At 37.1% G+C, this 23,408-nt stretch overlaps 1 protein-coding gene across 2 annotated transcripts; it reads left to right on the top strand.

The window, feature by feature from the left end:
- The first annotated feature begins 4,629 nt into the window (after positions 1–4,629).
- Positions 4,630–17,974, top strand: LOC125204636 (uncharacterized ATP-dependent helicase C29A10.10c). Of its 2 annotated transcripts, XM_048103341.1 has the most exons (22): positions 4,630–4,877; positions 5,125–5,509; positions 6,979–7,095; positions 7,237–7,319; positions 7,943–8,089; positions 8,176–8,324; positions 8,405–8,535; positions 8,661–8,783; positions 8,882–8,955; positions 9,109–9,699; positions 9,819–9,930; positions 10,028–10,165; positions 10,732–11,061; positions 11,497–11,749; positions 11,840–13,314; positions 13,629–14,028; positions 14,123–15,030; positions 15,152–15,217; positions 15,298–15,423; positions 15,911–16,155; positions 16,228–17,419; positions 17,658–17,974. In XM_048103341.1, the coding sequence occupies exons 1-21, from the start codon at positions 4,750–4,752 to the stop codon at positions 17,417–17,419; spliced, it is 7,173 nt and encodes a 2,390-aa protein (XP_047959298.1). In that variant the 5' UTR covers positions 4,630–4,749; the 3' UTR covers positions 17,658–17,974. The 2 variants fall into 2 exon arrangements, with proteins under 2 accessions (XP_047959298.1, XP_047959299.1); XM_048103342.1 differs by lacking the exons at positions 4,630–4,877; positions 5,125–5,509; positions 6,979–7,095; ... (2 more) ...; positions 8,176–8,324; positions 8,405–8,535 and having other exon boundaries at positions 8,690–8,783; positions 8,914–8,955.
- The last annotated feature ends 5,434 nt before the right edge of the window (positions 17,975–23,408 follow it).

Here is a 23,408-nt window from a genome sequence, read left to right as displayed (position 1 = left end):
CTGGAATGCTGGGAAGCATATACTGTATGCACTGGGAGTGGGAGAATAGCCCGACCGCGTGGGGGTTGCTAGTGGATACAAGGGCAACCATCCGACGATGATCCCCGAAGCCATCACTGACCGTCGGCTCTGGATCTGGCATGCTTACTTCAGTGTGGTCGGGTCGAACAACGATGTCAACATCTTGAACACATCGCATCTCTTCGCCGAGCAATGCAATGGCAATGGCCTGACCACCGAGTTCACTGCAAATAGACGCCAACATCATATGGTGTACTACTTGGCCGGTGACATATACCCGAGGTGACTTGTTTTTGTGAAGACGGTCACCTGCCCAATAGATCCGAAGAGAGCTTTGTTTGCTCAACGCCAGGAGGCTGCGTGGAAGGATGTGGAGCGGGTATTTGGAGTCCCCCGGGGCAGTTCAACGTAAAAATGGTGAAATTGCATATTAGAAGAAAAAGCATAATTCTAATTATACTCAAATATCCAAGAGAGTGGATGGGAGTGATGGTCTTGGTGAGGCTGATTGAATGAGGCTACGTCGATGCAATGCACGACACTTGTCGTTGAATGTTGCGATGCTATGCACGCTTTTGATGTCCCCCTTTTCTTGAAGTTGGAAAATTAGAGGCAATGAGGCATTATTGTTGCAGGGGTGAAAGCTTCGGCATAAGATGCCGATGGTATACTTGAAGGTGTAAGTAGGTAAGTGTTTGTTTGATTTCCTGCACACAATCAAATCACACTATAATTTTATTCCAGATTGATTTATATGAGGTTAATTGTTGTGAATTTTAGGATGCGTAAGATTAATGTATCTTTTGCTTATTTGGATGATAACAGACTTCTTTGCATATGAATATAAATACTCCATATATTTGTCAAGTTAACGTCAATATCAACGATTCATTTATACCCATTGTGGCATCATTCATCCACAATTATCTAGTTTTCCACCGCTTTTTTTTGTTGATTCTCGTTAAGCGTTAAATCTAGAACGAGGATCACATCAAGCGTGTAAACCCAAACTATAAACTACTACACTCTATTTATTTTATCCCCTCTCACTTCTTTTTTTCTTTAACCTCTCACATCACTTCTCATATTTATTTCGTAACTAATGCACGCAAAGCCTGATAACAAAACTAAACTAACGAATATAAAAAACGCTTATTCTATCAAGCAACTGTTATATCGCTAACCCAAATCATGCATCAATTTGTATAATTATTGCAAAAGTCTACTGTCTTGGAAGTAAATGCTCAGGGATAAATTGAATAGCTGATTCTAGAATTGGACACTCTTGCTCGTCCCAAATGCACATACCAAGTTCTCATGCATCAACGCTCAAGAACTGCAAAGTACTATGAACTATTGTTCTATTTTACATAAAATACATATTCGTTATGTTCCTAAAAAGTATGAACTATTTACTTATTAGTTCGTCTCTGAAAAGTTATGAACCTTCTAATTTTGGAATAATTAAACAATATACTACTACTATTTTTACACATCATTTTATTTACACTTCGTGGGACTAATTATTACTTCCTCCGTCCACATTTGATATGATACGGGTTTAGGAAATATAGCAGAAACTGAGTGAGAAAAGGTAAGTTATTTTAGTGGAATGTGGGTCAATTAACAAAAATCGTACAAAATAAATGATTATTTTATTGATAAATGGACGATAATGACAATAAGACGTTTATTGGTGGATGGCTAGAGTAGAAAAAAGACGAGAGATTTCGGAAAAATAGATTAATTTCGCTGACCTTTCGAAATGAGGGATTAATTTCGCTGACCTTTCAAAATATGGGTCCGAGGCATACAAACTTTTCGAAATATGGGATTTTCAATTTTTTATGCATTTTCGCTTCTTTTTAAAGATTATTTTATTCCTAACATTTATCAATTAGCCAAGTTACCCTTCATAAATTTTAACACAATTTATAAAAAAAACAGTTTTTCTCCATAACCTTCTTCCGCCCTCCTCCCTTCTCATCCCCAACGTCTTCGTAGAGTGAACGGCAGGGTTGCGGATTCGGAGATGGAGGCTACCGACTTATCATAAACGATGAAAAAACCTTCTCCCGAGCCAGCCTTGCTACTACTATTACTCCTAATTCTGAAAACCGACCAGATCAGCCTCTGCAACGACCTATAAATAATCTTCGACGCCGATTTCTTCGCCGACGGCTGAGAGCAGCGGTCGGACAAGTGCGGCATGGACATGCTTCTAGAATTGATGGCGGAGCCGAGCTGCCTCTCGAAAGCCTTCAACTCAAACGAGTCGTTGAGAGAGCTGCCGCAATCCCACAGTGTGACATGGTTTGGATTATGCAAATTGAGGGGTTTTTTTGACTCCATATTTTTTTGAGTTTTTTTTTTGGATCGATTTTCTTTAGTAGGTTTGCAGGGGTGGGTGAAATTTCATGCTTTGTTAATGTAGACCACAAGGTGGAGATGAAGGTGGAGGTGGGGATGAGACGTTGGGGATGAGAGCAGAGGAGGGCGGAAGTAGGTTTGGAGAAAAACTCATTTTTTTATAAATTGTGTTAAAAATTTATTTAGGGTAATTTGGTCAATTAATAAATGTTTGGAACGGAATAATTATTAAAAATAAGAGAAAATGCATAAAAAAATCGAAAATCACTTATTCTTAAAAGTTCGCATGCCTCGGACCCGTATTTCGAAAGGTCAACGAAATTAATCCCTCATTTCGAAAGGTCAACGAAACTAATCCATTTTTCCAAAATTTCTCGACATAGTGGGGTAATTACATGTTCCATACAAAAATGTTTTACCTTTGTTTCAATTTAGTACAAAAAGTATTAAGTTTACACATTTCATATAAAAAGTTACTTTAGTGTTTTAAATTAATACATTCCGTTAAATATTTTAAACACCGTTAGTTAGTTTATAATTTGTCCAATTTATCATCATAATAAAAGAATAATTAGAGATTTAATACAATTAGTCACTCTAGAAAAATAACAGTCAATATCAATTCTTCCAGCAATTGATCGTGGTTTAAAAAAAATATGTCTCTCAATATACTCTACTTTAATTGTATTCTTCATAGAACACAATATAAAATAAGTCCATATTTCATCTTTACAAAATGGCTAATTTGAGCTTCAAACAGTCAATAAGTCAATATTTAATTTTTTTAAAAAAGATTCAATAACTTTTTATAAGTTGTATTCTCCATTGTTACATGAGTAGGGGTGGCGAAACGGGTTACCCGCGGGTATCCGTACCCAATTTTAGCCAAATTTGTTGTCCCAATATCCGCCCCGTTACATACCAGGATTACCCGATACCCGTGACGGGTATCCCATACCCTACCCAAAATCCTAATAAAAAATTTGAGAACCATAATAACCGCCAATGTTCCCTAATTTACTTTATTAATATCGATGATAAACGTTGAATAGATTGAGAATAGAAGTGAGGGGACACTCTATAGCTAGTTCCAATGAATTTTCAATTGTATGTTCGTTGGAATATAAAAATGTTTTAAAAAAACTCTTAGATTATATAAAGTTTTCCCACTGTTCTGCTTTAATAGCGACATTTCATTTTCTTCACCCATTTTGGAAATATATTAATATAAATACTCTTTTCATATCTCTCTTACTTTAATTTTTCTCCGTTCTAACTATTTATTTCTAATTTTCCGAAATGAGTGTGTATATGGCTATTCTTATTTAACTATTTACCTTTTTTTTCCTTCTACCTTAACTATTTGAAACACCTCTATTTATATGGAACGAATAGAGTATTAAAAGATGGAATATGGCTAATACTAATAATAACGGGTATTATCTGGACTAACGGGTATACCCGCACGAGTAGTGGGTATACCCGCTACCCGCAAAACTCTAAAACACACTACCTTATCCCGCTCCATTTCCCGCTATCGTCGGGTAGCGGATACCCAATACTCGAGATGGGAATTACCCATTACCCGCTACCCATTTTGCCACCCCTATACATGAGAATGCTTCGACAATAAAATGCAATTCGCTAATTTGATGGTGAAGAATGGTGATTTTTTTTTCTATGTGTTTTTCATTTTTGTGAGTAATAAAAATAACTGTGTTTGAAATAATTACTGGAAAGTTTTAATTTTTGAACTTTTGGTACAAATTTGAAATATTAATGAAACTTTTTGCATGTACGATGTAATTGGAGTAACGGTATTAATAGGGACTTAACAAAATGTATTATTTTGTAACACTAAGGGCGGTTGGCAAGACTAAATCTCATGATTAAATATGTATCATGTTTGGTTCATAAGATTGACCCCCTCAATTTAATTCTAGATGGATAGTCTTATGATAATTAGTCATAACTTTCCTCCTTCAATTAAAATAATCCTACAACTTAATTCTAGATGGATAGTGTCATGATAGTTAGTCATGATAATTGACGCCACTAAGTAAACTTTTTGTATGGAATATGCAAACTTAATATTTTTTGTACTAAATTGAAAGAAAGGTAAAACATTTTGGATGAAAGATATACTACCCGAGATAGTATTAGTACTAGAGTAGTAGTACTACTCCTTATTATAGATGTACTAGAACACAATAATAAAACAAAAACAGTTTGGGTTAATAAGAAAATTTACGAAAATTGATTGTTTTGGGTTCCCCGCGCGAGGAAGTTCCGCCGTCACGATTCATTGTCTTGTTCCGTTCGCGGGAAAAGGGGAACCCTAGAGAATCCAATCGGAAAATGTCGAAGAAAGCCGAAGTCAGCAGAAAAGAGCTGTTGCAGCGATGGAGTGTCATCGAGCAAGAGGACGACGACGCAGCCGTTCATCCTATCAAACGTCGTCGTCTCCGCCAGCTCAAAGAACAATGGTTACTTCTTCTCCCTCCCGCCCCTTTCCCCCCATTTCGATCTGCTGATAATCAGTGGAGTCGAGTAGGGTACCTTGATTTTGGGGAAACAATGTTCTTGTTAATTTTTTTTTTATTGACATTTGATAGTTGATATCTGTTAAATGTTTGGTGTATATTGCATGGTATTTGCTTTGACCTCTAACAAGGGAACTTGGCATTCGAGTTTAAGCAACTAAACTTGGTGTTAACAAATCTCCATATCCAGGTTTTCAGACGCTTTCAATTTCTTGATACATCTGCCAATAGACGATCACGTTTGGTGTGGTTATTGGGATCTGATGGGGCCTCTTCTCGAGACATTTTACAATTTTCTCAAGGACGAATCCCAAGGTTCTCCTCTCAAGCTCCTGTGGAAAAGAATTTCAGGAGAAATGAGGGGGTGCACTCTATGCATTCACCAGCATCATCAAGCACAAGAGATGTATCAAAATGAATATGAGCCAAGCTGTATCGGTCTTCTACTAGATGTACTGCATGTGCTTGATGAAGAGCGGATTACCACGCACCTCAAGGATCTCAATGATAGAATAGCAAGAGGGGTGTATGACGCGTCATGTGACTATGGAGAAGTTGTTAGTGTTATGTTCGAGGTACTTGTTTACACCCAGTCTTGGTTTTCCCTTTACTTGTCATTTTTAGTCTAAATATCGTATGGAGTAACTGGGACTTACTGTTTCTCTTGCTAAATTTATTTAGATGATTGATTCAACTGTTCACACTTGAAAGGGGAAGGGATGGTTAGTTCCCAAATATTTATAGGAGGACACTATACGAAATAAGAGAAGTGATGTTTAAGAGAAAAATCACCAACTCTAAAAGACAGAAATCAATGTGAAATCAATGCTGGCATTTTAAAGTTGCAAGATTGTTGTGAGATTAGCCTCTCTACATAATTAGAATTGCTCCACTTAAAGTTGGACAGAGGGAGTATGAAATTGAAGCATACCAGATATCCCAAGTAAAAAATACTAACCCTAACAAAAATACTGATTGTAGAAGTGGAAAGAAAGTAAAGTAAGAGAGAGAATAATGTAGAAGTAAAGTCCCTCCGCCCCACTGAAGATATCCACCTTTTCTTTTTAGTTTGTCCCATTCAAGATATCCACTTTCTATATTTGGAAATAAATCCCTCTGTCCTCTCTCCTCATTAAACTATTCAACTACTTTTTTCTCTCTACTTACATCACCTAAAATCCCGTGCCTCTCAAGAATGTGGACATCTTGAGTGGGACGGAGGGAGTACTAAATAGTTCAAGTGGAGATAAAGCAAAGTAAGAGAGTTACATTATTTCCTCTTTTACTTTATTTTCTATCCACTTTAACTATTTATTATCATTTTCTCAAAACACGTGCCGAAAATAAGTCAATCACTTGAGCTGGGACGGAGGGAGTATTGTTTAAGCCACTGTGGGTAATGATATAGCATGCAACATATTGCAAGTAATTGACCTGAGTATTTTCAGTAAAGAGTTCCACCACCTGCTTATAATTGATGCCGTAATAAAACTTATGCTAGTAAGCTCTAAGCTGCTGATGTTTCCTTTGTTCTAGTATCAAATACTCTACAACTTAGTCCACATTATTTTTAGGACTTCAAAGATGTACTTATCAGTATTTTTTCGTTTTTCATTTCAGCTGAATTAATTACTTCGTGTACAGTGTACCTGCACTAACAACTATCCATGTGTCAAATTTATTTTCCTACATCTATTTTATGCTCTTAAGCTTCTTTACTGAATGTGCTCGATGCATTTGCAACTTGGTTGGACCATTGGATATGTTGGCACTTGACAAATATTACATGTAATTTCTCATTTCTCAGTGTATCACCTTTTTCTTTTAATGATATCTATGTTAACGAAAATTGGTATCGGAGATGATCTTCACGGTCTATACAGGGAAATTCATTTGTTGTCCGATTTCGAACATGATATGATATGTGTAATAAACTGTAATATCTCATTCATGATACACTATTTGTCTGATCAGTGCTTCCTTCACCAGCAGTAATGGATCTTGAAACTCACCCTTGTCATTAACCCTGTTCTTTTAACATAAGGTTTTGATGTTCCCTGTAATGCTCGATGACCAATACTTGGCCATGGAGTTTCAAATTTTTATTGAAGCTGTTGATAATTCTCACGATCTGGCATTAGATGGGCACCAACAGTATCCGGTATGATTATTTCAAGTGTTCTGATTTGTCCTTCCATCATTTTTTTCATATATTCCTTTTGTTCTATAGTACATCTCTTTTTGTTGTCCTGCAGCAATCAAACTGAACCATCCTGGCTTCCTTTTCTTATTGTGTTGTCAGGGAGTTTATGCATTGCTTTTTTTCAAAAGCAGACGAGTTCGATCTATAGGTCTTCGCTTGGCTGGGCACATGGGTAAATTGAGGTGCCTTTTTTCATTGTATTGAAATTTTGGTGTTGCATATTTTTAGTATTTTGACCATTTGATTCATATGATTATGTTTACTTCGTACCTCTATGATTCACCAGCTTTAGATTGTGTCTAGATCAATTTTATCAAATAGCGGATATGGCGGCGCGGCGCCATGGCGCTATGGCATGGCGTTCTGTGGTGGAAATGCCATAGCAACATTGCGCTGCCATAGCACATCCATATCCGCCATTTGACCACATTGCGTGTGTACTGCATTTAGGAATGGGGCATTATGCAAGAAACATGGATGTTAGAGTTGTATTTTATGCTTTATTAATTGTGTTAAGAGTTTTAGATGTTATATTTTTGTTATTTTCCAATTTTTGAATTATGTATAAATATATAAGTATTATTTTATTTATTTAATTATTGACCGCCATATCCTCCATACTAATACGCCATATCCCTGTGGCGGTTTTTAGGCGAACCGCCATAAGCCGCCATACGAGATTGATAACACTGGTCTAGATGAGTGAGAGAATGAGGTGTTCCTTGTAGGTTGCAGTATGCTGACTTGTTTATGGAGTTCCTAAAAACCTTATGGCAATTGTGTGTTTCCTCTTTATCTCACGCAGAAGATCATCAGACTTGGATTCATTGCAGTATTTACTCAAGAAATGCATGTACATATTGGAAACGGAAGGTGTGCAGACCGCTCTTGAGACTGCAAGGCCAAGGGTTAAACTGGACCAAGTAACTGTGTGGCTTGGAATGAAGGCATTGTAAGAAGAAGCTGGTTTACTTTGTGAATATCTGTAGGAATCTATTTCTTTTGCAGTATTGATTTGGTTCATTCTGTATCTTGAAGGGTGGGGTTTCTAGAGCCTCAAGCATTTGAAGAAGGGATTTTAGATCGGTATCCCATTTTTCTTAGTATTGTCTTGAACCATATCAGCGATGATTCAATCGAGTTTTCTCATGCAGTTAACTGCCTGAGACTAATGTTTGAGAAGCTAGGTATATGATCCTTTCACTGTTTTGTAAATCTATTTGCTATAACTATTGGAACCTACTGACCTGGTATTTCTGTTACACAGGTTGTAAACTATGGTTGAGAGCTACACTGTCTCCTAGTGTTATGAGAAATACACTTCTTGGTCAATGTTTCCATACCAGAAATGAGAAAAGCCACAAAGAAATTTTTGATCTTTTCGAACCTTTCTTGCAGGCATGTTTATGGTTCTTCATGTTTGCTTGAGACTCTCTCTCTCTCTTTCTCTTCTTCTGTCATTGTTTTGAACACACTGTTGGAGTGATGATTTATTCCCTATAATATTTATATCATTCCTCCAGTCTCTTGAAGCTCTGCAAGATGGAGAACATGAAAAACAGAGAAGGCATTTTCTTTACTTTCTCCTACATCAAGTGCCTGTGAGCAGTAATTTTAGCATACTCATGCGGAAAAAGGCTAGTCAGGTTGCTTCCTATCTTCCATGACATCTGTCATATAACATGCTTTTTTTTGGTTCCTGTAATATCTCTCTCAAGTTTTTCCCCTTCTCTTGTTTATGCAGATTGCTTTTCTCATTATTCTCCGTGGTTACAGGATGGATCCTCCTTGTCCACCTTCTGAATGCGCGCACATGTGGTACATCTCTATGGAACATGTCTGGGTGCTTTATTATAGATGCATAGAGAAATAATTCAACTTTGTCATGATTTGGACACTTTTAACATACATTTATACAGTGACATTTCTTGGTATTAAGTTTTCCTTCTTCTCCTTTATGTTAATTCACAGGGGCCCTTCTCTTGTGTCCTCTCTGAAGGATACATCTCTTCACAGTCCTCTTCGGCAACCTGCAATTGATCTAATTCAAACTATTGTAGTGTCGGATGCATCTGCATTGATCTCTGTAATATTAAATGGGAAGTTGCATCCCAGTGATAAATCCATCAGGACTACTAATTCTGGTGATGCAGACGACGAAGAAGAGATTCTGTTTGGTCTCCATGTGGAAGAGAAGAATACTAGTTGTTGGAAAGAGTTCACTTTGCAGCATAAAGTTGTCTCACAGGTAGATAGGAGCTGGATGTGTGTACCCATGCTATGGTTTGATGTGTTAGTTGAAATCGATCCATTGGCCCTCCCGTTATCCTTTTCCAAGGCTGTTATTTGGGCATTATCTCGGTTTTCACTGATAGAGACTGAAGATAGCACAGAAATGTCTCTTTCTATACGGAATTGGTTGGTCACATGTGCGCCAGAAATATCTTATCTTTTGGGGTGGAAGGTCCCATCAGGTTCTGACGATGGTGGGGATGGAACAGAGTCTAGAAACTCTATTAGGACTTCAACAATGTGCCGCCCTTTAGTTAGGACTTTCAAGAGGTTAGTGGCTTATATCAGATGTTCTTATTAGAGATCATGTTATACAACTTGTGCATGTGGGGTTTTTCTTGCTCTATGTGATGAAGTTCTAAAGATTGCCCAATGGAGAAACAATGCAGGTTAACTAGACATTATACCATTAGAATGGAACAAGCAGAACTTAGAAAACAGTGGATCTGGGAGCCCATGATGAGCAGCAGTTTGATTCTCTTACTTCTGGATCCTAATGATGTAATATGATTGATGAATGATAATAATACTTTTGCTTTTGATATTAAATTGATGATTTTTACCTAAAGTTGTGAGCAAATTTATCTCATTGTTGTAGAATGCCAGGCAAGTGGGTAGGCTGATTCTGGAACAAGTTTCAAATGTGCGCGGCCTTACTTGTGGTCTGCAGTTTCTTTGCTCCACACCACCCCCCTTGTTATCCATCCTTCTGGGACTGAGACATGCTCTGAAATTGGTAACGATATATTCCCACATGTGTCTTTCTTTCCATATTGGTATCGACTTTGCTTGCAAATGATAAAGTGCACTGGAGTAATGACATGTCATCCAATAGAGGTTGCTTGAGTGGGATAACTTTTTCCAAATGTTGAGTTCAATAGTTGCTAAAAGACGTCTTTATGAAGAGAACAAATTCTTATTCACACAAAACCGTAGGTTTCCACATTATTTCTGATTATAGGTTGAAATTCATTCAAACACATTTTATTTCGTGTCTAAATGATAAGTGATAACGATGTAAATATAAGACAGTCATAAAAAAAAAGCGATGTAAATATAAGACATAGTCATAAACACAACACACGAAAGGTCCTTGATGGCATGAACCCAAGCTCATTATTTCTTATTCTAGTGTTAATAATTGACTCACCTGTTTATGAATACTTGTCTTTTCTTTAATTGGAGAGATATTTGAATGAATTTCATCCAATTGCTGCTCTAGATACAACTTCTGAAGTTTAGAAATCAATACAAATTCACATATTATGGTGTGCTGATGTAGTTTTACCAAATACTTTTCAGGTTCAGTTGGATTCTGTTTTGTCTAACTTTTCGACTTTACATCACCTGTTCTTCATCTTATGCAAATTGCTCAAAGAAGGAAATCCATCTGCTCAAACCCAATCTCAAAATTCGTCAGATGTTGCCGACACTTCACAGTTTTCTTCTCAAGGTGGATTTCTAAAGCAACCTGTATTTGAATCTTCACACTCTGATGGTGGTGGATATTCATCAATTGTTAGCTCCGCATGGTGGAACAAGTTTAGCTGCTTACTGTCACAGGCAGCTTGGCCTTCAATACTGAAATGCTTAGATGGAGGCAAGGCATTCACTGATTACACATTATCTCAGGTTCGCATATTACTAGCTATTATTGGAAATACCTGATTCATTTCTTTAGTTTAAGCATTTCCCTTGTATCTGTTTATTTTATCAAGCATATTCATTGATATTTTGAGCTTTTGTCATACCTTGGAAGAAATTGAATATTTCCATGAGATGCATGTATCAGCTATGAAACTGTGTACATAGTTTGAGTCAAGGAGAGCCTTATGTAGTCTATTATCATGAATAATTACTTTTATTTGAGATTTTCCATTGACTTGTTTCTGGAACCTTAATCAACTAAACTTGTGAACAGGTTTCTCTGTGAATTTTTGCTGCGTTATAGTACCTAAATACACCTGAGTTTCTTGTTCCTCTTGACTCGTATTTCTACTCTTAAAGACTGTAAATGTCTGCTATAAGTAAAATCATACTCAAGTTATTCTCCGTATCTTGTATCAGATGACTTGTATCCGCATTCTTGAAGTCATCCCTGTGCTTTTTGAAAGACATCCCAAGAATTCTGGCATAGTGTTGGACAGTTTTGATAGCATGAAGTGGCTTCATGATCTGGCTGATTGGGGGAAATCATCACTTGCTGTTGTGGTTAGATATTGGAAACAAACATTATCTTATATGCTTGGTCAAATCAGAATGGTGTGCAGTGATAAATCTGCTTCAGCAATTAGTGATATTGAGAAACTTATTTCATGTGGTGAGTTTTTCAGTTTGATATTATTATGCTTTTTGTTGATTTCAGTTTGAAATCACTATGCATTCAATGGCATCTTTGTTTTGAGTGCAGAAAAAGTTTCAAATGATGAAGTGAGCAAGCATGTAGCACGTCTTTCTGTTTCATTAAAAGAACAGTGCTCTGCATTAAATAAAACTGCTAGTCGGTCACAATTTGCACGATCAAAAGAGACAATATTAGTCGATGAAGCTGAAGATGATATCCTAGATTCTGAGCCATTGGTCAACTTGGATAGAGGCTGTGTTATAATTCTTTCAGATGATGAGAAGGAATCTGATGTTTCTTCCCACCTGGGGGTTTCTAATAGTTGGCTGACTAATACTACATATTATGATGATCATGTTGGTACAAGCACAGCTGGAGAAGAGTCGATAGCTGACTTGGAGAGAGGCAATGTTATAATTCTTTCTGATGTTGAGAAGGAATCTGATGCTTCTGCCCATGTGGGGGTTTCTTATAGTTGGCTGACTAAAACTACATATTATGATGATCATGCTGGTACAAGCACAGCAGGAGAAGAGTCGAAAGCTGACTTGAAAGAGAAAGATGTTGACTGCCCTGGTGGTCTGGTGGTCTCCTCAGAGGCTGATTCTCAGATAGGTTCTTATTCTACTGATCTTGTTCAGGAAATGAATTTGGATATTACTGGAAGCGTACAAACATCTCAATCCCCTGTTCCAGTAGAGCCATCAGAGAGTAAGCAGAATAACATTGAAACAAGAGAAGGTGTACCCAATCATTTCCCACCAAGGAACAATTCAAGTTTGATGAAAGTACCAGATGGAGTTGTGAAATCCAGAGAAAGGGACTCATCAACATCTCCAGTATCTTCAAGTAACAAGACCTTTAATGATTTAAGCATCGCTTCTGCAAGGAAAAATCAGGAGAGTAATAAAGCTCCAAAAGCTAATGATGGAATCATAAAAGAAGTAGTAGGTGATGCAGATGATGATGCATGGAAGTTCTCATTTTTCAAACCACCAAAACGTCAACAGCCCTTAAATATGAAGCCAATCATTTCCGGTCCTAAACGGCAAGTTATCCAGCTTTCTGTGCCTCAAAAGAGCAGGCCGGGCTCTATGAGGCTGGGTGGTGGAGTGAAAAGATTTCAGCCCCCCCGACTTGATGACTGGTACAAACCCATCTTAGAGTTGGATTTCTTTGTTGCTGTTGGTTTAGCTTCTGGAACTGAGAAAAACTCTCAAAGATTAGGCAAACTAAAGCAAGTTCCTGTTTGTTTCGAATCATCTGATGGGTATTTTGAAATTTTCCGGCCCTTGGTTCTGGAAGAATTCAAAGCGCAACTACAGAATTCCTACCAGGAGATGACTTCTTCTGAGGAACTGTGCTGTGGAAGTTTATCTGTGCTGTCTGTTGAGAGAATAGATGATTTCCATGTCGTTCGCTTTGTACAAGATGAAGATAATTCCCCCGGATCTAGAAGCCTGTTGGAAAATGATCTCATTTTACTTACTAGACAACCTCTGCAGAACTCTACTACCAGTGATATACACACTGTTGGAAAGGTATTCCATACTTAAAATAAATGTGGGTAACCTTTGCTTCAGATGATTTCTACAACCTTAGTTGTTGCCTAATATACGCGAGATATAACAGAATGTTATCAAGTGCTTTCTTGTTATAAAGCAATGATGTGTTTGTAGTTACATTAATTATTATCCAAACAGTCCTGTCATTTTATTCTTAAGAGCCTGCTGTTATATAGTGTTGGTACTTATTCTTTTCTATGCTTGTCTATGGGTAGGTTAACTGTGAGCTTGACAAATTTGCTTGAAATTGAGTATTATCTGTATCTTGCTTATGCTATGCTTGGTCTTAGGTTGAAAGACGCGAGAAAGACAACAAAAGAAGGTCAAATATCTTAGCTATTAGACTGTATCTTCAAGCATGTCCTCGGCTCGAGCGAGCTAGAAAGCTTCTTGCGGAGAGAAGCAGGTGGTATGTTAGTCGTATCATGTCCATTACCCCTCAACTTCGAGAATTCCAGGCATTGTCATCAATAAGGGAAATTCCTTTACTTCCAATAATTTTGAACCCGGTCAATTGTCGTTCTAGTCAATATGATGCAGAAACTCAAAGTATGAGTAAACTCCCTCAACCTCTGCAGCAGATTCTTAAGTCATCATATAATGACAGTCAGCTGCAGGCTATCAGTCTTGCAACTGGACTGTCTGACTTGAAAAAGGACTTTGAGTTGACTCTCATACAGGGACCTCCAGGTGTGTGGTTATTCATTATTGTATATATGTGCTTTTTTTATAGATAATTATGGGTTACCCTTCATTTATATTCTTTCTTCTACTTCTGCACCAGGAACTGGAAAGACCCGAACAATTCTGGCCATTGTTAGCAGTCTGCTTGCTGTTTCTCAAATAAATGATTCCAAAAGATTAAGAAATGGTGGATCAGCATGTAGTAGCTCTAGCACGAGTCAAAGGATCAGTCAGTCTGCTGCAGTTGCGAGAGCCTGGCAGGATGCAGCATTGGCTAAACAATTAAATGAGGATGTTGAAAAGAATAACAGAACTACAGGAAATGGCATTAGAGGCCGAATTCTCATTTGTGCTCAATCTAATGCTGCAGTTGATGAGCTAGTTGCAAGGATATACAATGAAGGTCTTTATGGTTGTGATGGACAGAGGTACAAGCCATATATTGTGAGGGTTGGTAATGCAAAGACAGTCCATCCAAATTCTCTTCCCTTCTTCATCGATACACTGGTTGAAAATCGTTTAGGCGAAGAAAAGAGAAATGCACATGATGAAAATAGTGGGACTTTTGCAGATTCTTTAACTATATTGCGTACTAATTTAGAAAAGTTAGTGGAACAGATAAGACACTATGAAGCCAAGCGGGCTAGCTGGCAGGAAGAAAATTCTGAAGTTAAAAATTTCATGGAAGGAGATCTTGAAGATGGCAAGATATTTTCTGATGCTGAATTGAAAGGAAAGCTAAGGCAGTTATACGAAAAAAAGAAAGCCGCGTATACAGAACTTGCCAGTGCCCAGGCGAGAGAGAGGAAGGCCAACGAAGAAATGAGAGCCCTAAGACATAAATTTCGGAATGCTATATTGAAGGAGGCTGAAGTTGTGGTGACCACACTAAGTGGCTGCGGTGGAGATCTATATGGGGTGTGCTCTGAATCTACATCAAGCCATAAATTCATCAATGCATCTGAAACCACTCTATTTGATGCTGTTGTGATTGATGAAGCTGCTCAAGTACTTACTTTTCCCTTTCTTGTCTTGTCTTATCTCTGTAATTTGCTCTATCTTCATTTATCCTTGTTCATTTTTTCTATTCTGAATTTCAACTGTCTTTTTTTCTTATGCTTTCCTTAAGGCCTTGGAACCTGCCACATTGATTCCACTTCAGCTCTTAAAATCGAGGGGAACCAAATGTATCATGGTACATGATTAAGCATTAATTAATTTGTCTTTTTGATAACGCTAAGCATCATTGAAGTCTATTTTGCTTCTTTTGGATAGGTTGGTGATCCAAAGCAGCTTCCTGCCACAGTTTTATCTAATGTTGCTAGCAAATACATGTTCCAGTGCAGCATGTTTGAAAGGCTGCAGAGGGCAGGTCATCCTGTAATCATGCTCACCCAACAGGTAGTCCGAATATCTGGATTATACTGTCAATGTGAATTGTCTCCCTGATTTTCCATTTTTAACTCCAGGAGACCGATAAGCTGCATAAAAGCCTATGAATATACCTTTCTTGTACTATAATCAGGAGTGGCTGTAATATTGTTTGTTTTTATCAAACTGGCGAGGTCCACTATTTAAGAATGGATTTCACGATGCCGAAAATCAGATTTTAAAGCAGTCAATTATTTTATTTTAGTCTCTTCTGCTGACAAATTAGTGCTCATATTGTAGTTTTGCGACTCAGCTTGACAAATAGTTATTGCTGTTACTTTACCTCTATGCTTAATAGTCTAAGGACCATCTTGCAATGATGTTGAATATATTTCTCCATTTTTCATCTTACAGTACCTCTATGCTTAATAGTATAATATTCCTTCCGTTTTCTTTCTGTTTTGTCCTTTTGCTGCTAGCTGTATACTAACAGTGACAGTATTTATAAAATTACCAGTATAGGATGCATCCAGAGATTTGTCAGTTTCCTTCTTTGCATTTCTATGAGGGGAAATTGCAGAATGGAGATAAGATGTCTGGCAGAGCTGCATCATTCCATGAGACTCGGTGCCTTGGGCCATATGTATTTTTTGACATCATTGATGGTCTGGAGCTCCGTGGTAAGAATTCTGCATCACTCTCCCTGTACAATGAGTCTGAGGCTGATGCTGCTGTTGAAGTGTTGAGATTTCTTAGAAAAAGGTATTCAATCTTTCAGCTCTTGGATTCTCATTTTCAGTGACTGGTATGATCAAGACATTGTTATTTTGACAGTTATCCATCTGAATTCTGGGGTGGAAGAATTGGCATCATAACACCTTACAAGCGCCAGTTGTCACTTTTACGTACACGGTTCACCAGTGCCTTTGGATCTTCTATTACCTCTGATATGGAATTTAATACAGTTGATGGTTTTCAAGGGCGAGAAGTTGATATCCTGCTACTTTCTACTGTTAGAGCATCTGGATCCTGCGATGAAACACCTAGAGGCAGCTGTAGTAATATTGGATTTGTCGCTGATGTTAGACGGATGAATGTAGCTTTGACTAGGGCTAAATTCTCTCTTTGGGTTTTTGGTAATGCAAGAACATTACGGACAAACCAGACGTGGGCAGCTCTTTTAGAAGATGCAAAACAAAGAAATTTGATTGTATCTGCTAGAAAGCCATACAGTTCGATACCCAAGTTCAGTTCAGAAATTAGAACAAGTGCAGAGAAGTCTTTCACTAGGCAGTTCGAGGAAGACGAGTGGCTCAAATCTGCAAGGGGGCATGTTAATTTGCAGAAAACTGTAAAATATACTACTGAAAGAAAGAGAAAATGCGTTGATACTGCACCAGAAAGTGATGGTCAAGAGCTTCCCTGTTTGGGGAAGGATGCTGCAATAGATGTCAAAAGGAGCAGAGATAGAAGGGGAACAAAGCTTTTGGATCCCAAGGAGATGACATCTGATAAAATTCCAAAAAATGACTACAAAGTAATTAAAGGTGCAACGTTGGAATTGCAAGAAAATAAAGAGAAGACTGATATAAGCCCCAGATTCAGAGATAATAATAAGCAAATTAAGGGGGTAAGAGCTGATGCTAGAAAGGAGAGCAATAATAACAGTGTTAGGACACATTCAACTAATACTGGAAAGGAAGCTAGTAGAAGTAAAGATCATATGAGACCAGTTGCTGATGAAGTGCATTCAAAAACTATCAAGCATGATAAGCCACCAGACGCGAAAGTTGGTACATCATCTTCTGAGAGAACAGTCAAGGGGAAGGGTGAAGTGCAAGCTTCTAATCATGCTGAAACACTCAGTGATACATTAAAGAAAAGGAAACAACAGCGCGAAGCTGTTGATGCCCTCCTGTCTTCAGCTCTTATATCTTCGAAGAAGTCAGATTCAGTGATGAAACCATCCATGAAGAGGGCCCCTTCGACAAGTACCATCAAAACTCATAAACGAAGACATGGTTAGGTATTGCGGTTTCTAAGTTTTCCGTAAGAAGTTAACGTCTATAATAACATAGGTTCTACTTGTGGTTTGATTTGATGCACTTTCTTACAAAGTATACCCTACTTAAGATACATGATTATTCTGAGAAGTATTAGTATAGTTTAGAATGAGTCGAAAAGTTGTATAGGTATTTCAACTAAAGAGTGCATCCTTAGAGTTGTTACTATCAATAATTGATTTTTTTTCTTGCTATGAACAGATTCATGGATGGGAGTTTTGTTTAGTTTGTATGGAGTTTCCAAAGGATTTGTAGCTCTGAAGGACTTGTGTGTTAAATGTTATTCTACCATGTAAGTATATCGTCAGGAAGGTGAATACAAAATTCTTGAGTTAGTGTATAGCAATTTTGTGACATTGTAGATCAAAGGTGAAACAGTAAGAGCCAACAATTTTGTGACATTGTAGATCAAAGGTAGGTGCTTTTCTTTTCTGTGGCACAGAAAAATATTATTTGGTGCTGACAATGAGATTGATGCATAATGGGCAGATATTGATGATAGTTACTATATACTTAAATTGTGCATTGTTTAACTGTCAATGATTATATGTTGCAATGATGAAAGTAGGAGGCGAGGAAACGATAATGTATTATTGAGAGGTAGTGGCAGTTGAGGTCCCACAGAAGATCTGAATTTGGCGAGAATGATATGCACAGAACAGTTTCTCAACTTATCTAAAACACAAACAAATGGAGTACTAAAAATGTGACATTATTTGCAGCTAAATGCTAATCTCTTAATTACTACTCTTTTGTCCTTAAAAAATAGATTCGCTTTACCATTTTATACCATCTCTTAAAAATTAGACCAAATCCAAATATGAAATGTTTTCAATAAATAATAATTTTACATGTGGATTCCACAATGTACTAACATTTCTTTCACTATCATTTTTTACCTCTCTCTTACTCCCTCAGCCCAACTTCCAAGTTACTTTGAGTCATTTCATTTTGGGTTGTTCTAAGTTATTTGCGTTATTTTCCTTTTAGTTAAAAACAAAACATTTAATTTCATCTACTTTATTCTTTTATTTACTTTACTCTCTTTTATTTTATTTTATCTTTATTTAACTCACTAAACACAACATTCTTAAATTTCGTATCGTAAAGAAAAGTCTCAAATAATATGAGAGAGGAGAGAGTATTACCTTATCAATTATATATTAGAACTCATGCTATTAATATAGTTATTTATTTTTTAGGGACGAAAAGAGTATTGAATGCTCTTTTCTAGGACCGTCCCCCCCCCCCTCTATCTCTCCCTCTCTCTCAATGAGTAAATGTGTTTGATTGCTACGAGGGTGGGTGCTGACACAATGACACCGTCCATTTCCAGTTCATGCATTTTGATGCTGGAAATATAACTAAATAATGTTTCTTCTTAAGATTTGTGTATGCTTGTTTTCTTTGCTGTTCCATATTTATTTTGAGGTTCTCAATCACTAATCGAAGCTAGTCTTGTACAAGCAGGACTCTACACAACTCTCTTCAGAACTCTACACAACTTTTGTTCCTTGTTAATAGCGCCATTTTATAGGGATATTAACTTCTAATATCATGATACTTTCAAAAAGTTAAGTTTTCACACAAACTTCCAAATTGACAAATAATACCACAAATTTTACTTGTGCTTGTTATTTCCACTGGCAAAATAATTTCGGCAAATAATATCATAATGCAAACTTTTTACGTAATTTATCGACAACTCCGAGAGCTTCAAATTTTTCAATCTTTGAGGATAGTTTTTCTTGAATCACACCCACCAAAATTGGTCATAAATCCTTGATTATAGTAGAATTTTTTTCGCCGGTGGAAAATAACAAACTCAGATAAAGTTCTATTTGCCAATTTGAAAGTTCGTGGGAAAAACCCAACTTTTTTAAAGTTCCATGATATTAAAGGTCAATCTCTCTCTCTCTCTCTTTTTTTATTTTTTATTTTTTTTATTTTAAATTTTAAGAAGATCCAACATTGGCAAAATATAATCATCCCTTACTTTATTCTCTCTTTATCTCTCTTAGAGCATCCACAGTGGTCGGACCACTAGTCCGCCCTAGTAGACGGACGAGTTAGTGGTCGCCATATCAGCATTTTTTAGTCCAGCCCTTCCTTCTGCAGTGGTTTCGGACTAGTGTCCACCTTATCGATTAAAATCCATTTTCCATTTAATTTTAAATGTTATTGTTTTTTTATTTTTATTTTCAATTACTAAAATACCAAAATATAGTACTCACTCTGTCCCACAATAATATGCACTCTTTCCTTTTTAGTCCGTCTCACAAGAATATGCACTTTCCAATTTTTAAACCAATTTCTCTCTAATGAGGTGAGACCTATTCTCCACTAACAATACTTTAATTACGTTTTCTCTCTATATTTCTCTTACTTTACCAATTTTGCATGAAAATCCGTGCTAAACCCAAAGTGCATATTCTTTAGAGACGGAGGGAGTATTATATTAAACACAACATATTTAAACAAACAACTACATTACTTAATTAAAAAAAACTACATCACTTAATTTTAAAAAAACCTATATTATTTATTTAAAAAAAACTACATTACTAAATTTATAAAAACAAATACTACTCATCTAAATCTAACTTCTTGTTCAAATTCTTGATCATCTTGTCATACTTCCGACGGATCTCTGGATCAGTGGCATTATTACATGTAGTAGTCGTATCAAGTATCAACCTCTACTCGTAACTCTCGCAAAAGCCACCAAACTCCTAGAGCGCTGTGGCCACGAGCTGAGTAGACGGCGCAGGCGGCTCAGCCGATGCAGACGCCATCGACTTCCCTCTGGCCTGGGCTTTGTCAGCCTTGTTGTCAACAGGACGCCTAAAAGTAGACGTTGGTATGCCGAAACTCCCTTCCGCTTAGCATTGAGATCCATAGGCGACGGGCCGCCACTGCTTGTGTAACCGCTACTGACAGTGTTCTTCGTCCGCTTCGGCGCTGAGGACGCGACTGGTATTCCTCCGTCGAACTTCGGCTTGTCTTTCGTGTAAATATCCCTAAAGTTGTTGATGTTGAGCTTGATCAATCCCAACACTTGCGGAGCTACTCCTTGCTTCGCTTGTACGCCCACGCCGGCTTCACCATGTTGTATCTGGCCTTAATGCGATCCCACATCCTGACCATAGTCTGGTGGTTGTCGTTTATCGAATCCTCCGATATATCGATTCAAGTACTCCTCTGGAATGTAGTCTGTGCACCCGACGATGTACTCGTTGTTGAGATCATTGGATGGGAGTGAGGCGGCTGGAGCCTTATCCTTCCGAGTTGTCTTTTTCTTCTGCGTCGACCCTGTAGGAGTCGGTGTTGAAGAACGGATCGAACTCAGACTTAGAACCGTAGGTGTACCCTACAAGAGCCTCGACCCTATAGTTTTCGTGGCCGGGCCAATGGGCGCCGCCTTCACTTCCGAACATCGGCATACCGTCGTTCGCACTATACGGGTTTGGAAAATTGCTGGGATCCATATTTGAAGATAGAAAGAAGATGAGAAGAGGAGTGGACTAATTGTGATCATGGGAGAAAAAATGGATTGAGGTAGTACATATAATGTTTGAAAAATTTAAAAAAATAAAAAAAGAGAAAACACGTGCATCGTCCTCCTCGTCTGTACTTCTCCGTCGGCCTGCAATGGGCGGACAAGGGATCGTCCGCGACCGAACTTTTGGTCGTGTCGCTCGTCCGCCGACCTGCAATGGGCGGAGGATCGCGGACGAGGGATCGTCCAGGCGATCTTTCAACCATTGTGGGTGTTCTTACTCTCTTCATCCCCTTGGGCGGCACGAGATTTTATACAACTTTATTTTGTGTGTTAAGTGCAGAGAGTACAGTTAGATTTGTGGAATAAAGTAGATATAAATGTGTTTCCATTTTAAGTATGAGTCATCTTAGGTTGAACAAACCTAAAAGGAAAATGGATCATTTTTAGTGGGACGGAGGGAGTACTTTATTTTATCTACTTAACACATTATTCTTAATCTCCGAAAAAAAATGCCACAATTAATAAGGAAATTAGAGTTTTAATTATCAGTCTTCAACTCCAACTATTTTACCTTAGATGATAAGGAGGATGTTGGACTAATAACGTGAATTCAGGGAGTAGATTTTAATGATTTACTATCTTTTTGATCAACTAAACGTTCTCTCTCCGTCCTAGAATGATCCACGTTCCTATTTGATTTATCATAATCAAGATGATCAATTACTTAAAAAAAGAAATATCTTTATCTCAATTTTATTTCTTCTATCTTATTTTACTCTTTCCACTTGGATTGATACACAAAATAAAGTTCATAAAATTCCGTACCATTCAAGAAAGAGGTTATTTTACTCTTTCCACTTGGATTGATACACAAAATAAAATTCATAAAATTCCGTACCATTCAAGAAAGAGATCATCTTTGTTGGAACAAAGAAGTAGTATACAGTTTGGGACTTTGGGTAAATGATTCTCAAAAGCCCCCCAGTTTAGTGGAAACGGCTGCATTCAATAGGATGGCTGTTTCGTTGACTTCCACCGTCGGTTGAAACAGTTGGAATCCCATAATTTTATTCTAGTTGGTAGTACCTTTTTCTTTTATAAGTGGTTAGGTAGTTTATGTATAACGCAAAAAAGCAAATGATTTGCAATAGACCTAACGTTGGTACATTATATAAAGCTGGTGAGCTTGTATTCACTAATTCTTCTTGTTTATTGGTAATCTTCTTTTTTTTTGGTAATTCACTAATTCTTTTGGCTGAGTACATTATATCAGATTTTCTTGATATTCGTATAGCAAATCTTGATACTATTTCCTCCGTCCTTTATAATTTGTCATCATTTGATCCAGCCCGAGTTTTAATTAGTAGTGTGCGAGTCCTATTTTTATATATTAATTGTATAATAAAATGTGAGTGAGAATGAATTAGTGGAATATAAGGTCCATCACTAAAAATAATAAAAGTGAACTGTGACAAATTTTTAGAGACGGAGGGAGTACTATATTTTTATATTGCGTGTGGTTTAGAAAAAATACATGCCCATTTCCATTTGGGTATGAATGAATGATTGGCATGAGTAGCACAAGGCCTACTTGCTCTCTTTCTCTCTCTCTCACATGGCAATTCAATTGTGTGCCATCTTCCACGATCTCTAAACACTTGAATCAAATAAACTATGGCGCAACAGTACATTGGCAAAAATAGTTTAATAAATGGTGTGAATCAATTAATGGCATTTAATCAAGTGCAAATACCCAAAAACAAGCTGGGATGGTGATAATTATAATAATGGACGTCACGTTCGCTAAGGGCGTTTCCCAAGGAGGGTATTGTACGTCTTTTTCCTCTTGTAAACCATTAGTATTTATTTATTAATATCGTAGATCTGTACTTGACATTAATATTCAATCATTAGATTATTAAATATTTTGAATACTACTCCTTTTCAGAGATGGAGCTAGAAATTTATAGGAACAAGAGCAAATTTATCTACGAAGAAAATTTTAAAACTTGAGGAGGGACACTTATTAAAATTTAAAGGAAATATATTATATGAAAGACAATATTTATATAGGAGATTAAATATGCGGTGGGGCAAATGCCCCCCCTCACGGCCTTAATAGATCTGCCCTTGCCTCCGTCCCAACTAAGTTGAATCATATTTTTCTTTGGGACGTTCCAACTAAATTGAGTTTGATTTTCTTTTTAAATAAAAAATAAAATGTCCAATCATTTTTACTTTATTACATTATTTACTTTACGCTTGTATTTATTTTTCCTATTTTATTTCTCTTCCCTACTTTTTAACATAATTTTTTAATCACCAAAAAGTTATGTCTCAACATAACAACAAAAAATAATTGGATCGGCGCTGCCAGGCTTTTTCGAACAACTAAAATCTGGAAATGACTTAATTACATTAATTCGTAGCTACCGAGATCTACATACTCA

Source organism: Salvia hispanica, chromosome 2 (assembly GCF_023119035.1).
Source record: "Salvia hispanica cultivar TCC Black 2014 chromosome 2, UniMelb_Shisp_WGS_1.0, whole genome shotgun sequence".
NCBI classification, from domain to species: domain Eukaryota; kingdom Viridiplantae; phylum Streptophyta; class Magnoliopsida; order Lamiales; family Lamiaceae; genus Salvia; species Salvia hispanica.
This window is presented reverse-complemented; position numbering and strand designations above follow the sequence as displayed.

What these genes read in the sequence shown, in the direction of transcription:
- LOC125204636 (XM_048103341.1), top strand. Translation starts at nt 4,750, where the DNA reads ATGTCGAAGAAAGCCGAAGTCAGCAGAAAAGAGCTGTTGCAGCGATGG. An exon ending in TACTTCTGGATCCTAATGAT is followed by an intron (nt 9,931 to 10,027) that starts GTAATATGATTG and finishes TCATTGTTGTAG; the next exon opens with AATGCCAGGCAAGTGGGTAG. An exon ending in TTGAGATTTCTTAGAAAAAG is followed by an intron (nt 16,156 to 16,227) that starts GTATTCAATCTT and finishes TTATTTTGACAG; the next exon opens with TTATCCATCTGAATTCTGGG.